We start from the raw sequence: 16,246 nt of genomic DNA on the forward strand, positions 1-16,246 counted from the left end.
GGTATTGAGCGAGATAGGAAAATAAATTGGTGGAGCATTCTTACTTAGTAGGACAGAAGTAGCAAATGAAAACTTGGAGATAGGTGGATCAATTAGAATTACGTGTTCCCAGGAGTGATAAAGAAGAGGCCACAAAAATGTTCACAGCTTAAACATAATAGGATTTTTTTCTCTCTTCTAAAAATAATCCAGAACTAGATATTTTAAGACTGATATGGCCCTTCATAAAGTCAAGGACCCCAGGGGTCTTTCTGTCTCATCACCAGACTCAGCATGTAACTTCCACTTCACGAGCCAAGATAGCTGTTTGAGCTCCAGCCATCACATCTGCATTCTAGCCAGTAGGAAGGAGGAAAGCTTGAAAATACGAATATTCTAGAGGCAACTGGGTGGCTCAGTAGGTTAAGCATCTTCCTTCAGCTCAGGTCTTGGGACCTTGGGATTGAGCCCTAAGTCAGGCTCCCTGTTTAGTGGGATGTTTGCTTCTCTCTCTCCCTCTGCATGCACCCCCCTCACCTCCCACTTGTATGCTCTCTCCCCTTCTCTCTCAACTAAATAAATCTTTTTTTAAAAAAATATTTATTTATTTATTCATGAGAGACACACAGAGAGAGAGACAGAGACACAGGCAGTGGGAGAAGCAGACTCCATGCAGGGAGCCCGATGTGGGACTCGATCCAGGATCCCGGGATCATGCCCTAAGCCTAAGGCAGACACTCAACTGCTGAGCCACCCAGGCATCCCTCAACTAAATAAATTTTTAAAAAAGAAAATATGAATACTCCTTCCCCTTAAGGACCCTTATTGAAGTTGAAGTTGCTCATAATATTTTGGCTTACATGTTGTTGTTTAGCATCTAGTCACTTGACACTCCTAACTGCAAGAGAGGCTGAAAAATGTAGTCTTTACCCTGGACAGCTGTGTGCCCAGATTAAAGTTAGAAGATCTATTGTTAAGGAAGAAGGAGATAATAAATATAGGGGAGAGTAGATAGTTCCTACTGTAGTGATAAAGAATACAAACAAGAAACAAATTAATCATGTTAATGCATGGTGGTCAGATTCAATGGCATAGAGAACATAAATTTGAATATGTGGAAAAATGTGGACAGGTCATTGAGAGTTCATAAAAGACGTAATGAAACAGTCTTTGGAGATTTCACTTCAATACCACTAGCAACTAGGAACCACTGTAGGCCTCAGAGAACAGAAGGGATGTTTAGCTTAGTCACAGAACTTAGTTTTCTTATTACTGAAAACAGCTGTTGGTGGAAGATAACTCTTACTGCTTTGTGTAGAAATGAAGGCAATACGAATTGTAAGGAAGCTCTGTGAGAGACAGTAGTTTCAATCCAGCATCTTGCTCGAGTTATTGAAATGAGGGAAAGGTAATGTGTAAAGATATAGAGAGGAAATGGACTAAGTAGATGATATATTGGAGAAGAAAGAGAAATTGAAAACAACTAATATTTCAGAGAGGCTAGTGATGGTATCACCCAGGTGCATTTCCATCAGGAGGTATTTAAAGACATCTCTAAATTATTTAGTTATATTGAAATGTAAAGTTGAATGCATTGCTAAGAATATGATTCCCAGGCTTTAGGATCTAGAGCTGAAACAGCTGTGCCTAGCTTCTTTGTGGTAATTTAGCAAAGGGAACAAAGTACTTTGGAGAAGGTGTTCAACACATAGTACTACCTCTACTCCTTTTTTTTTTCCCTATTTCTAGATGTTTTCCTCAAGTTTTAATTGTGGTAGATAGCTTGGAAGGTTTTTGTTGAGGTAATTTTGTTGTTTGCAGGACGAGAGGGACTGAATGATCATTGTTGCTTAATGTACTCTTACTACAAATTCATTTCAATGATGCTGTCATTCACCAAAACTCTTTTTGAACATCTTTTTTTTTTAAAGCAGACTGAAAGCCATCACTAGATATAACCTCCAAGAGAGCAGAAGTACATATGAAATACATACAGAAAACTACATGTACACAGTTACAACTCAGCTTCTTCGAGCTGTAAGCGTCAGCATCACACCCTTTTCTTAGAGGTGATAATTATAAAAGCTATCACCAGAGACATTGCTTGCAACCAGACCAACAAAGCATTATCTCAGTTGGTCATCTGATCCTCCATAAAGAGCTCTTCAGTGGTATTATTCTTTGCAGTAGAACTTTACTTATATTAGAGAAGGATTACTCTGGTCTGTGTTAACTGTAGTAGCACTCTGTATCATGGAAATATTTTCCTAAAAATCATGTAAGTTTCCTGTTGGACCAAAAGTAAAACTTTAAAGTACTTGTCATGCTTTTTTATAAGCACAAGCACCAGTGTTAATGTTAATTCTACCATGAACCTTGTGCTAACAGTTGATGTGGAGTCATATTTGGTTGCTGTGTCACACACAGTCTGGATGGCAGGGCTTATAATACAAAGGCAGTTCCTACTAAAACATTTGCACTGGTGAGTATCAAGCGGTGGTTTTTTCAACTTAAAAGTACAATAAAGAAAGTAACAGTAACTTTGATCTCTATTACCCTAAACCAACTGCCATTAACATCTTAGAATATTCACTTCCAGTCTGGTCTTTTCCTTCCTTTATTTTTTATTTTTAAGTAATCTCTACATCCAATGTGGGGCTCAAACTCACAACCCCGAGGTCAAGAGTCACACACTTTACAAACTGAGCCAGCCAGGCACCCTGTTTTCTTTCTTTTATTTTTGCTTCGGAAAAAAAAATCACTCTATTCTGGTAAAAACAGTACAGGCCCAAAAACCCTGGAGAATCAATCACTTCCAATCCTGTCACTCAGAAATAGCCATAATTCATATCAGATGAGCATAGATTCTAGGCATCTTTCTGTGTAAATACACACACACACACACACACACACACATATACAGAAAATGGGTAACTAGAGAGAACTTATTTTTATAAAAACAATTGTACTACATACATTTTTTTACACTAAAAAATATTTTAGGTCTACTTCTAGTGATAAGACTTATTAGGAGCTCCAAGAAGCCCATTTATTGCATAGTAACCAAACCATTGCAATATTTCTGGCTTCACTAGGGTTATGGGAAGTCTCCAAAGATCTTGCCTTCCAAAAATTTAAATAAATTAATCAAATTAAATAACAGGATATATGAGCTGGGGCCAGAGTGACTTGGAGCTGGTGCCTGTAGAAGCTGAGTTGTTTAAGGGCACTCATCAATAGGTAAGAAAATGGTTTTGGGTAAGAAAATAGGTAAGCATTGGGAAAGAAAGCCTGGGTTTGCTGTGCTGAACCCAGACATTCAACGTGGGGCTGAATTTTCTCTGCAAGAATAAAGCTCAGTTCACAAGTTAGGTCCATAGGATTTCCCACCAATTAAAATCAGGCAATGAGCTCACAATCCATATCACCAACCCTGGAAAAAATGATTAGCAAAGAATATATTTAGCCCCCTAAAGACAGTAGATGGCAGGAAGGTCAGATACCTGATGTAGAATAGCTATGCATTTAAATATTAAATAAGTAAAGGTTGATATGGGGAGGCTCTGCATGTGTCAGGACGAGGTGTATGGAAAACCTCTGTATGTCCCTCTCAGTTTTGTTGTAAACCTAAAGCTGCTCTGAAAAATAAAGTCTTAAATTAAAAAGACATACACACAAGCAAAAGCGTCAAAACTGGATTTATCCTTCTCTAAATTAATCCAGTTATTCAAATGTCAGTTATATCTGTCATAGCATGGCTCATTGGGCCAAACCAAACTCTAAAAAATAAAACTGTTTTACTTAAAATAAAAAGATTATTAGGCATGCATGTATGAATTTGAAAAATGGAAACTTACAGAAATGAGAAAAACTATTGAAATCAAAAACTTAATTTAGTGAACTAGAAGATCTGTCCAAAGGAAAAGGAAAACACGAAAACAGTGTAAGACATAGAGGACACATCTGCAGGGGAATGACAGTTACTCTGCCAGTGACCTCTCCTCTTCAGCTACAGTGGAGGCCAGATGACAGTGATACAGCATTTTCAAAGTGCTGAGAGAAAATAACAGCCTGTGATTATGTACCCAGCAAAACTGTCATTCAAAAATAAGGGTGAAATAGTCACTTACAGATAAATAAAAAACCCAAGAGCCTACCACCAAGAGATCTTCATTAAAGGATGTACTTCAAAAAGAAAATTATTCCAGAAGAATGCTTTGAAATGCAAGAGGGAGTGACTATCAAGTAATAAACTTGTATATAAAATAAACACTGTGTAAATAACTTTTTTTTTAGGATTTTATTTATTATTTATTAGAGACAGAGAGAGAGGCAGAGACACAGGCAGAGGAAGAAGCAGGCTCCATGCAGGAAGCCCAATGCGGGACTCAATACAGGGTCTCCAGGATCACGCTCTGGGCTGAAGGCGGTGCCAAACTGCTGAGCCACCTGGGCTGCCCTAATGTCTAACTTCTGAATTTGAAAAACAGACAACTAAAATAGTGGGTGGCCATGGTATGTAAATTGGAAATGAGTCTATAGAATTAAGTGTTCTAAGATCCTTGATACTTTGAGAGAAGGGTAAGGATATTATTTGACCGTTAACTGTTAAAGGTAAATATGCATGATAAACTTGAGTTAACACCAAAAGAAGAGAAGTAGCGTGAATAAATTCCAAAGTAGTGAAAATAATAGAATGAGAAAATAAAGGTTTATAAAAAGGAAGAAGCATAGATAAAGTGGGAGAGATGGAAATAAAAAAGGCAAAATGGTAGAAATCAGTCCAAATATATTAATAATCATGATAAATATCAATGGATTAAACTCATCTGTTAAAAGGCAGAGATTACCAAATTCGAGAAAAAGAAGTCTGGATATATGCTGCCCACGTAAATCCACGTAAAGGCTAAAAGCAAATGAATGGAAAAAGGTAAACCAGACATATACTAGTTAAAGAAGGGTGGTATAATTATATTAATATCAGACAAAGTACAATTTAAAGCCAAAAGCATTATTAAGGACAACGATAACAGGCTTAAATCCCTAGGAAGATATAACATTTCTAAATGTGAGTATACCCAGTAAAATAACTCCAAAGTAATACAGAGCAAAAAATGGTAGAACTACAGAAAGTAATTGAAACATATCCCATTATAGTAATGATTTTAAAATCTCTCAATTATTGATAGATCAAGTAAATAAAAGATTTTTAAATATGAATTTTATAACTGATTATATTGTAAAGAAAGTCTTAACATTTAAAAGAATTTGTATTATACAGACCACTTTTTCTAGCAAAAAAGTAAGTTTGAATCTTAAAAATGTAAATTAAATTTTTTCATACACTTAAATGTGGAAGTATTCCTTTAGAATCAGGTAGAAAAAAATGTTCCCATTCTTTTTGCTTCTGTTCAGCTTTTCACTGGCCCTAGCCATCACAATAAAATAAATAAGAGAAATTAAAAGCTTAAGTATTAAAATGGAAGAAAAATGTATTTGCAAATGATAGGATCTTCATACAGAAAACTTGAAAGGATCTACAAACATATTAGAAATAAAGAGGCTTTTAGCAAGATGGCTGACTGAAAGATCAAAATATATAAGTCAAGTTATATTTTTATGTATCAGCACCCAACAATAAACATAATTTTAAAAAATACCATTTATAATAGCAAAAAATCATGACACAGAGATAAATCTTAAAAAGAAGATTACAAGATCTATACTCTGAAAATTATAGCACTTAAATACATTAAAGATGATCTATATAAATGGAAAGATACTCATGTTTGTAGAAATACTAAAAAATATAAGTATCAATTCTCTCCAAATTGTGCAGATTTAATGGATGATTTCCTCAAGCTTGGTCCTATTGACATTTTAAGCCAGATAATTCTTTGTCGTGGGGGGGATGTCCTGTGCAGCATAGGGTGTTTAGCATTCCCTGGCCTCTACTCACCAGTTGCTGTTAGCACACATTCCTTCCTGGTGTGAGAACCAAAAATGTCTGCAGACATTGTCACATGTTTCCCGAAGGCCAAAATTGCCCCCAGTTGAGAACCACTGATTAGTGCAATTATAATCAAAATCCAAAACAGATTTTAAAAATTGAATTTGATGGGCTGGTTCCCAAATTTATCTAGAAGAATCAAAAGGTCAAGAATATCCAAAGCATTCCTGGAGAAGAATAAGGTGGTGGAGGGCTCTCTTTTCTGGATGACATAACTAAAGCAATCGTAATTATGGCAGCATGGTATGGATGCAGGAATAGGTGTGTGGGGCCAATGGAACAAACCGTAGAGCTCAGCAAAGAGACCTGTGCAGCTAGGTTATCTTAGAGTATGACAGATGTGGTGGTCCACATTGGTGGGAAGAGGATGAACTACTTCCTAAATAATGCAAGGGCAATTATTTATTCATATTGAAAAAAGTGAAATTAGGTCTCTACCTCCTATCATGCACAAAAACAAATTCTAGAGGAATTAAGGATTTAAAGGAGAAAAAAAAGACTTTAAAATGTTTAAAAGAAAATAAAGAATATCTTTCTTACATTGGGATAGGGAAGGATTTCTTAAACAAAATGCAAATTATTAAAAAAGCTTTTCTAAGTTTGACTCCTGTGGGAGGCAGAATTCTGAGAATAAGCCCCAATGACCATTGTCTTTATGTAATCCCCCCCCCCCTTTGAGAGGTGAGCATAACCTCTGAGTGGGAAGAGTTATGATTCCCATGATTATGTTATGTTGTATGTCAAAACAGCCATCAAAAAAGAATGAAATCTTGCCATTTGCAATGATGTGGATGGAACTAGAGGGTATTCTGCTAAGTGAAATAAATCAGTGAGACAAAGACAAATATGATTTCACTCGTATGTGGAACTTAAGAAACAAAACAGATGAACATAGGGGAAGGAAAGGAAAAATAAAATAAGATGAAACAGAGAGGGAGACAAACCATAAGAGACTCCTAACTATGGGAAACAAATAGGGTTACTGGAGGGGCTGTGGGTAGGGGACAGAGTAACTGGGTGATGGGCATTAAGGACAGCACTTGATGTAATGAGCACTGGGTATTATATGCAACTGATGAATCACTAAATTCTCCCTTTGAAACTAATAATACACTATATGTTAATTAATTGATTTTAAATAAATAATAAATACATAAATGATAAAATAATGGATATCCTTTGATTACTGATATAAAATGCTACCATTTGGTAGTCATTTTCAATTAAATGTTTTAATGAACTCAATATTCAAAAATTTTTTAAAAGGGAGTATCCAGGTGGGCTTAATCCAATCACACACACCCTTTAAAAGCAGAATTTTCCCCAGCTGGTAGCAGAAGAGGAAGTCACAGATACCAAGTGTGAGAAGGATTTGTTGTACCCTTACTGGCTTGAAAATGGAGTGATAAGGAACGCAAGTGACTTCTAGAAGCTAAGAGTGGTCCCTGGTTGCCAGCCAGCAAGGAAATGGGGACTTCAGTCCTACAATCATAAGAAAGCCAAATTCTGTCAACAACCTGAATGATCTTGGAAGTGGATTTTTCCTCAGAGTCTCCAGAGAAGAGTCCAGCTTGGCTGACACCTTGATTTTGGCCTTGTGAGACCCAAAGCAGAGAACCCAATCAAGCCTGCTTGGACTGCTGAGCTATAAAACTGTAATATAATAAACGGGCGTTGTTTTAAGCCACTAAGTATCTTGTAATTTTTGGTAGCAATAGAAAACTTCTAAAACTATATTAAATTTAAGAATTATCTCTTCATTGAAAAACACCATATAAGTGAAGAAGACGGTCACAAAACATAGAAATATGTTACATTTCTAACATATGTAAGCGACAAAGGATTATCCAGAATATATAAAGAATTTCTGCTAACCAGTGAGAAAGCCCAACAGAAAAATAGGAAGGAGATATGGAAAGCATTTCCTAAAAAAAGAGAAGGAAACATGTAAGTCCAAGAAACATTTTTTAAAAATGCTCAACCTTGTATTGTTATACAGTAGCAACAATTCTAAAATGAAATATATGAAAATACACAATTTACAATAACTTCCAAAACCATCTAATGCCATATTGTGAGGAACGTCCTTCTGTTCCTTGAAGTACATTCTCTTGTACATTTGGAGTCTATTTTTTGCATGCCATCTTCGTCTCTCTCTTGTTTCTCCCACCCTTCCTCCTCTTCTTTTCCTCTTTTCCCCCTGGAATATGTTTGTTTAGTTGCCAGGTCTCTTTCCATCTTACTGATGCTTAAGCGGCTCTCACTAGGCAGTGTATTTGGAAGGCAGTAAGGAATAAGGGTTAAGCGCTTAGGTCCTGGCACCTTTCTTACTGGATTTGAATCTTGACTCGGGCTGTGTGGACTGTGTGCCCTTGGAAATGCAAGCTTTTGCCACAATTTCATCTTCTCTAAGATGGGGATAATATGGTTTCTATTACAGAGTTGTCATAAGAAGTAGAGAAGGTGATGTAGGTACAGCAGCATCAACTTTGGCAGTTACTGGCTCAGATACACTTAGTGATTTCTCCACTCTTCCCACCATGTCTGAGACCAGTTTGCGCCACCAAGTTGACTTTGTGTGCTGTTTGTTATTTTATCCATTTTTCTGCAGCAGTGAGAAACAGGAGCCTTCATAGGCCATTATGTGATCTTGTTTAGAATACCTGGACTCTGCTCTGTCCTCTGAGCCTTTTGTACAGGATCCTGCTCGTTCTGTCTAGCTGGGAAATGTGTCCAGCCACCGTGGGGCAGGGAGATGCTCTTGAACTTCAGATCATCCACCCGATTCAGTGTGAAACTGTAGCTTTCACTTCCGTTAGTGTCGGCACCTGTATTTACTCACTCTGGTACACCTCTTTTTTTTCCCCCTTAGTCTATTTCTACCTCTTCTTGGTCATAAGGAGTGAGAAAAGCATTGTCTGCTCTGTTCCCCTTCTTTCAGACATGTGGATAGTGATGAGAAATCTCAGAATCTTATCAGTGCATCACTATCATGTTAGGGAAATGGGATGCTTGCCTTGGCCACCCGTTATTTTCCTTTTCCTTTTAAAATTTTTAAGTTCTGTTTCCATGTTAGATTGCTGTTGTAATTTTATTAGTTTTGACTTTTTTCAAACAAATTTTGGCTGATGGAAATTCTGTGTTGCAATTTCAGTGTACTGTCTTAACCTAGGAGCCAACCCCTGAATACTTAATCCTGCCTGTGTAGTGGCTGTATGCTCCTCGTCTCTGTGGCAGAGCACTTAACACAGTCTGTGCATTTTCCTGTTCTCTGTTATTCTAAAGTAAGAACTACTGGCAGTGCCTCAAACTTTGTGTGCTATTGTTAGCAAAACACGGAAATAAAATTGCCTTAACTCCCTAAGATCTCCTGCAATAGAAGTTTGTCCTTTCTCATTTTTCTTCTCTACCTATTTAAAATTTAATTTTTAAAATTGCTTAAACAGCTCTGCTTTCTTATTCTCTTTTTCTGTTTTTGTTGAAAAAAACCTTTTCTTCTCCACTCATCTCAAAATTCACCGTTCAAAAAAGATTTACAGTACTCACACTCTACCTCCAACAGCATTTCTCAAGTAAATGGGAGTACAGGGGTGACATCTGTAGTGCATGTTGTGGTGCCCCCCAAGTCTCCTTTTCAAGATCAAGACCCCATTCCCTCGGCCGCTGGGAGGGTTGGAGGTTGAGGGTCTCAGCTGAATCCTTCTCTGGGAATTCCTTTTTTTTTTTTTTTTTTAGGTATTTATTTATTCATGAAAGTTACAGAGAGAGAGGCAGAGACATAGGGAGAGGGAGAAGCAGGCTTCCTGCAGGGAGCCTGATGTGGGACTCCATCCCAGGACCCCAGCATCATGACCCAGGCTGAAAGCAGGTGCTCAACCTCTGAGCCACCTAGCCCCCTCCTTTTCTGGGAATTCCTTTTTTTTTTTTTTTTTTTTTCTGGGAATTCCTAACAGTTGACCAGAACCTCTTTGCCCAGGGTCACAGCCCCATGTTGAGGGATACAACATCCAGTGACCTATGGTTGTGGCTGGGCTGCTCTCTTGCTTCAAAGCAGGACAACTGTGAAGAGCCATCCCAGCTCCACAGCTCCTAGTAGGATCATGGCCACATTACAGATGGGTTTCTCCCTTGGCCCAGAACTGACTTCTAAGCACCTCACGGGTCCTGTTACAAAGAGTACCCCCTAATGAATCTCCCTCACAAATTTGAGCCTTGGGGGATCCCTGGGTGGCTCAGCAGCTAAGCACCTGCCTTTGGCCCAGGTTGTGATTCTGGAGTCCCGGGATCGAGTCCCACATCAGGCTCCCTGCATGGAGCCTGCTTCTCCCTCTGCCTGTGTCTCTGCCTCTCTCTCTCTCTCTCTCTCTGCGTGTGTGTTTCTCATGAATAAATAAATAAATAAATCTTAAAACAAAAACAAATTTGAGCCTTGGGATCTGTTTCCTGGGGAGCCCAACTTATGACAATGGCTTTTCTTCAGGTTTAAAATATAGGAGTATCACAATATATGTTATGTCCATGAAGAAAGAATTATAAAGCAAATGGAGCAAAATGTTAACAATTGGTGAACCTGGATGAAGAGTGAATTGGTGAACTAGTTCTTTGTATGATTCTTGCAGCAATTTTTCTATAAGTTTGAAATTACTAGAAGATGGAAGTTTAAGAAATTAGGACGAGATGCTTGAAGGTGCTTAGGTGCAATTATGCTCCAAGACAGAGAAGTTGTTAAGGTTCCAAACTCATGATTCTGCAAAACTGAGATATAAAGATAATCACTGAGACTTCTATATCTTATCAATTCATTAGCCCACTGAGTATTTCCTTTGGTGGATGCATTTGTTTCTTTCTTTGTTTTTAAAAAGCTGCTTCTGTTAAGTAAATGACTTGATTTACTTACATTACACCTGAAAGGACACAGTCGATACATAACAACAATGTTTATTAGATACTAAATAATAAGTGGAGCAATTTGGGAATTTACTAAGTTTGTGCAGCATTTCAATTCCAAAGTGTGTTCTTGCCTTGTTAATATCTGATGGCTTGAATGTCAGTTTGATATCTCATCTAAGAATTATCACAGGGTCTGTCAGTTCTGCTCTGTAGTATTATCTGAGTGATACAGGCTCAAAGAAATCTACAGCCTCTCTGGATGGTTTCCTCCCAGCACCTCCAAGCTTTGGTATCTAACCTCTCATCTTCAAATGACCTGATAGCATCACTGCCTCAGCGCCTTCACTTTTTCCCTTTGGGGTTTCACATTCGCACGCGAGTCCTCCAGGCTTGTGACTTCACCATCTCAACTGATAAATAGCTTATGATACCAAAGGGACTTCATTTCCACTATGGAACTAAATGTGTATTCTCTCCTTTCATTTGCTTGTGAAAATCCAGAAATAAATCTTGTGTAATCGCCTAATTTAATTAAGCACACCTCACTTCCAGTGCTGGAGCAGGTGCTAAAAAAAATTCTCAATTTCCAAAGTCTCACTATGTTCTAACTGCCTTCCTTCTTGCTCCTAGAAGATTATTTAATATAGGTTTAGAACAGTGTAGCTATTCTAACCTAAAATGTGTGTCTAAATATTTAAGGTATTTTTTTCTTTCACAGTTCTTGCTATCCTTCAGTTCTCCTCACACTTTACTTCAATGTTGACTTCCTGCAATTGTTATTAATCTACCTTTATGATGTCTAAACCTAAGTCCGTATCACTTCAAGGATAATTTTGTTTCTGAATACTCAGAGAGTGATAATATAGTTTCTGATGAATCACATGAAAGTACACAGATAATCTAAGCTTCAAACCACTACTGTTTGCCAGTATTCATTATAAAATCTCCAGGTCCGAATAAGCTCATTTTAATTATTCATTTTCTTTTTTTTTAATTATTCATTTTCATGTGAAGTTACAAGAAGATGAAAATTCAGAGCCGCAATTGCAAAGTTCTTATTCTTTCTTCAGTAAATTTGGCAAATATCATACTCCTCTTGCCCACCTAGTTCTTTCTGCTTGGGATAGTTTCTCATTCTATGTTTATCAGGAATCCTAGTCATCCTTCAAAGCCTCGTTCAAATTTTACTTCATATCTGAGACACTTTCTGATTACTCTGATGCACACTGATTTTTTTTCCTCCTTAAAATGTCTATTCCTAAAGTTAATTAATTTAAGAAAGTTTGGCATGGTGTTGTTTTCCTCAAATTGTTTCCCGTAATTCTGTATGTCAGACTTATCTCCCGAGTCAGGTTGTAACCTTTCTGAAGGTGAGGACCACCATGTCTGAAACCATTGGTTTTCAAGTGATTTTTCTTGCATAGCCCCTAAAATGATTTTGAAAAATTACATACCTCCTAATGCATTTTTAAGTTGACATGTGAAATTGTACTATAAGTAACTACAAAGGACAAAATTGAAAATATTGACATTAAAGACAAAATAAAACAAAATGAAACGGTTCCATGAGACTTCTCAACATATCTAAAGGAATCTCAACACTGTGTGATGGGTACCTTCAGCCATTCATTTGGAAAAAACACATGAAGTCTTTAACTATTGGAAGCTTTGTGTCATTCCCTTTTCTCCTTGAAGTTGTATTTTTATTCCACATCCCTCGCAGGATTTCATCCTAATAGAATGTTGATGCCTGAAAGTCTTCTCTACATCAACTTTGTATATAAATTGAAATTATTTTTTTACATTTTCTAGGACCAGAGGCTTTTAAGTGGTAAAAGAAAATATTCTTTCTAGATTGATTTATCATTTTAGCACACAATTTATCAAAACCAAAACTATGTAAGTGTATTATAAATTTTCATAAATAGTAAACATAAAGAAAATAATTTTATAGGAAATACATATTTCTATGAGATACATGGAACTGTTTGTTTACCCACCTATGAATATCACTTATTGCTGGAAGTAAGCAGGGTTCAGCATAAATTCTGTTTCTCTTTTTACATTTTTATAGATGGAAAATACTGGGAAGACTCGTTCACATAAAATCGTAGGTGGGAATAGAAGGTTTTATATTATAGCAATGTCAGTTCTATGAATTCCTTTTAGGTATCCCAGAATTATACAGTAATTTATTATAAAAATTGTTTTCATCTCTTGTCAGCTGTTGATTAGATCTGTCTTCAATGTTGTTGAAAGCAAGACTTGGAAATAACCCACTTAGAAAAAGATTTGTTTTTTTTGTTTTTTTAATTTTTATTTATTTATGATAGTCACACACACACAGAGAGAGAGGCAGAGACACAGGCAGAGGGAGAAGCAGGCTCCATGCACCGGGAGCCCGACGTGGGATTCGATCCCAGGTCTCCAGGATCGCGCCCTGGGCCAAAGGCAGGTGCCAAACCGCTGTGCCACCCAGGGATCCCGAAAAAGATTTGTTAAACAGTCGTTAGGAATGATGGACTTTCTCAACTTCTGGGAATAATATCAAAAAAACCTTTACTAAAAATTATCTGGTGATTATTAATTATACCAGTTACACTTTAACCCAATATACTCAGAAAGTGGGAAAAAATATTGAGGTATACCTGTCAATATAATATTTTTGAGGTAATTACTTTATAGTTTCATATGCTTTAAATATATTTCAGCAACTCTTCAAAAGTACAGAATTTGGTTCATTCCATTTTTGGAAAATAGTGACCATATTACCTAGTTGGCAGAGCCAGCCCTTATTGTCAAAACAGTCAGCCAAATCAGACTTAAACTTTCTTTCAGAAAACATCTTACTTTATTTATTCAAAAAACATGTAAACTAGCATCACTGTGGTTGCGCTCACATTCCTGAATTCTTTTCCTAAGGGAGATGGCTAAGACATGGAGCCTTGTCATGTAAGTCTGTTGCATTGATGAGACAGGGTGCCCTGCCTCCCATGTTTGTACTTGCTTTCTTTCCCCTTGTGGGACTTCCCTTAAAAATGATACATTCTTTGACAAGTTGGAGGATGAAAAGCACAGGACATTAAATGAAACTTGTCAACCGTCCTGCTCCTCCATACTGTAGTGTATCTGGATACCAGACATCCCAGTATGGGCCAAAATACCCTGTTACTTATGCCACACTTTGCCACTAAAAAAAATATGCATAAAACAGGACAAATTTTAGAGCTTTACTTTGGGTTTTTCTTGCCTTGATTGAAGGAGGCTTCCCTATACCAGTTTTTACTACTGTTTGGCATTTAGAGGTTCTTATGCTCGTAGCATAAAGGAAGATGCACCATAATAAGATGGGTAGACGATGGGTCTTTCTTTGTAAAGTGGGAGGAAATAGATTATGAAAGGGGAGGAAGAAAGAACTAGTCTGATGTTTCCACACAGTCGCATTCCCAGACAGACGAGTTTTTTAGAAAGAATGTATATGTAAGTGGTGGGTCTGGACATTGATTCCTTTAAAACTATCTATGCCCATCTAGCCCTTGGGAAGTCTTTAAGTACCCCTAGTGGTGCACAAACACCAGTTTGAAGATAGCTCTCTTACGCTTATTGTTCCCAACAATATGCTGAGAGGTAGTTGGCAATAATACTTCGTTTACACAATCATTCAGATAAAAGGAAGGAGGGGGGCCCGGGTGGCTCAGTCCGTTCAGCGTCTGACTTATTTCTGCCCAGGTCATGATCTCAGGGTCCTGAGATCAAACCCCACCATGGGCTCCACACTGGGTTTGGAGCCTGCTTGGGATTCTCTCTCTCCCTTTCCCTCTGACCCGCACCTGCCCCAGGGGGAAAAAAAGAAAGGAAAATGGCAAATACAAAACCATTAAATTCAGTAAAAACATACAAGCAAAAATATGTTTAATATCACTGGCAATTTCTTTTGTTCAAGATTCTTTAAATTTTGTTTAAAAGTTCTTTCTCATCATATATAGCCTATGTGTCATGTATGTGAACACATGAAATGTACAGTGCAGTAATAACATTCTTTTAAATATTAATTAGAATAATTCTAGTCATTCCTGCTTTGCTAAGGATAATTTTCAAACTCTATTTTCTACACTATGTGTGACCTTATTTAAAAAAATATGTTTCAAATAATAAAGCATAAAATTGTTGGTGGGAGAAAAGGCTAGAATTAGTTGTATTTTTCAAACCGGCCTGAATTTGTCAATTATTATGAAGAGATAATATTAAAATGACCGTTGGCAGATGATGTATATGTGGCAGACAAAATGGATTTTCAGAAGTAATTAGCTTAAAAATTGTGAGCTAACATGAAAACATTACTCTTTTTTGCCAAAGTGAAATCTTAGCTTTATGTTGTTGACAGAAAACGCTTCCAAGGCAGGATTGAAACAAGAGCAGTGCCAAGACATTCAGTTGCCTAGTGGAACCATGTTGTCCCAGGAAACACTACCAGTCAAGATTAATTCTTGGAAATCCACAGAGGTAAGTCATTGTAGCCGTTTCCTGTTGCCGCTGTAACAAATTACCACCAGCCCAGTGCCTTAAATCAGCACAAGTATGCTATTTTACAGTTCTGTAGGTTGGAAGTCCTGACATAGGTCTCACTGGGTTAACATCAAGGTGTCTGCAGGCTGCATTTCTCTCTGGAGGCCCTGAGGGGAGAATTTGTTTCCTTGTCCTTTCCAGCTTTCTTGTGTTCTAAGAGAAACAGTGCTTGTTTGTCTTTCAAATTTGTTTCTGTTGTCTTCGTTATACAGTTTTAAGTAAGAATAAGGTTAAATGATCAAAGTGTTCGTTATATAAAGCTGCTGCTTTTAAAAAATCTTACTTAAGAAATTTTTTTATCCTACTATAATAAAGATCTCTTATTTTTTCTTCTAAATGAAATCCGTGTGCCCTCTAGAATTTTACTATAAGATAGGGGTCTTATGGTCTTTGCACTCCTGTGAGTAAATAGTATTTAATTTATTGAACAGTCCATCGTTCTCTCCTCATCTAAAAAAACCTTTTATTGTGAAATAATTATAGATATGGAGGAAGCTGCAGTAAATAGTACAGAGTCCCACGTATGGAGTACCCAGCTTCCCAGCTGCTGGCATCTTCTGTGATCATAATACACTATCGAAACAAGGAGATGGCTGTCAGTATGTTATTGCTGACCCACTGCAGACCTTATTCAGCTTCTAAATTTTCAATTCAGTATTCAGTTGTTTTATTTTTTTTTGAGAATCTTACTCTTATTTTATTTTTTAAAATTTTATTTTATTTTATTTTATTTTTTTAATTTATTTTTTATTGGTGTTCAATTTACTAACATACAGAATAACCCCCAGTGCCTGTCACCCA

General features: G+C 37.0%; 1 protein-coding gene across 3 annotated transcripts in view; it reads left to right on the forward strand.

Annotated features, from left to right (window-relative positions):
• ENTHD1 (ENTH domain containing 1) overlaps positions 1-16,246 on the forward strand; it is a 105,997-nt gene that overhangs the window by 28,783 nt on the left and 60,968 nt on the right. For all 3 annotated transcript variants that reach the window (XM_038550498.1, XM_038550500.1, XM_038550499.1), the window contains one exon: positions 15,264-15,382. In XM_038550498.1, coding sequence (XP_038406426.1) covers positions 15,264-15,382 — 119 coding nt within the window. The remainder of the gene's footprint in view (positions 1-15,263; positions 15,383-16,246) is intronic.

This window comes from Canis lupus, chromosome 10, assembly GCF_011100685.1.
Source record: "Canis lupus familiaris isolate Mischka breed German Shepherd chromosome 10, alternate assembly UU_Cfam_GSD_1.0, whole genome shotgun sequence".
Classification (NCBI taxonomy): domain Eukaryota; kingdom Metazoa; phylum Chordata; class Mammalia; order Carnivora; family Canidae; genus Canis; species Canis lupus.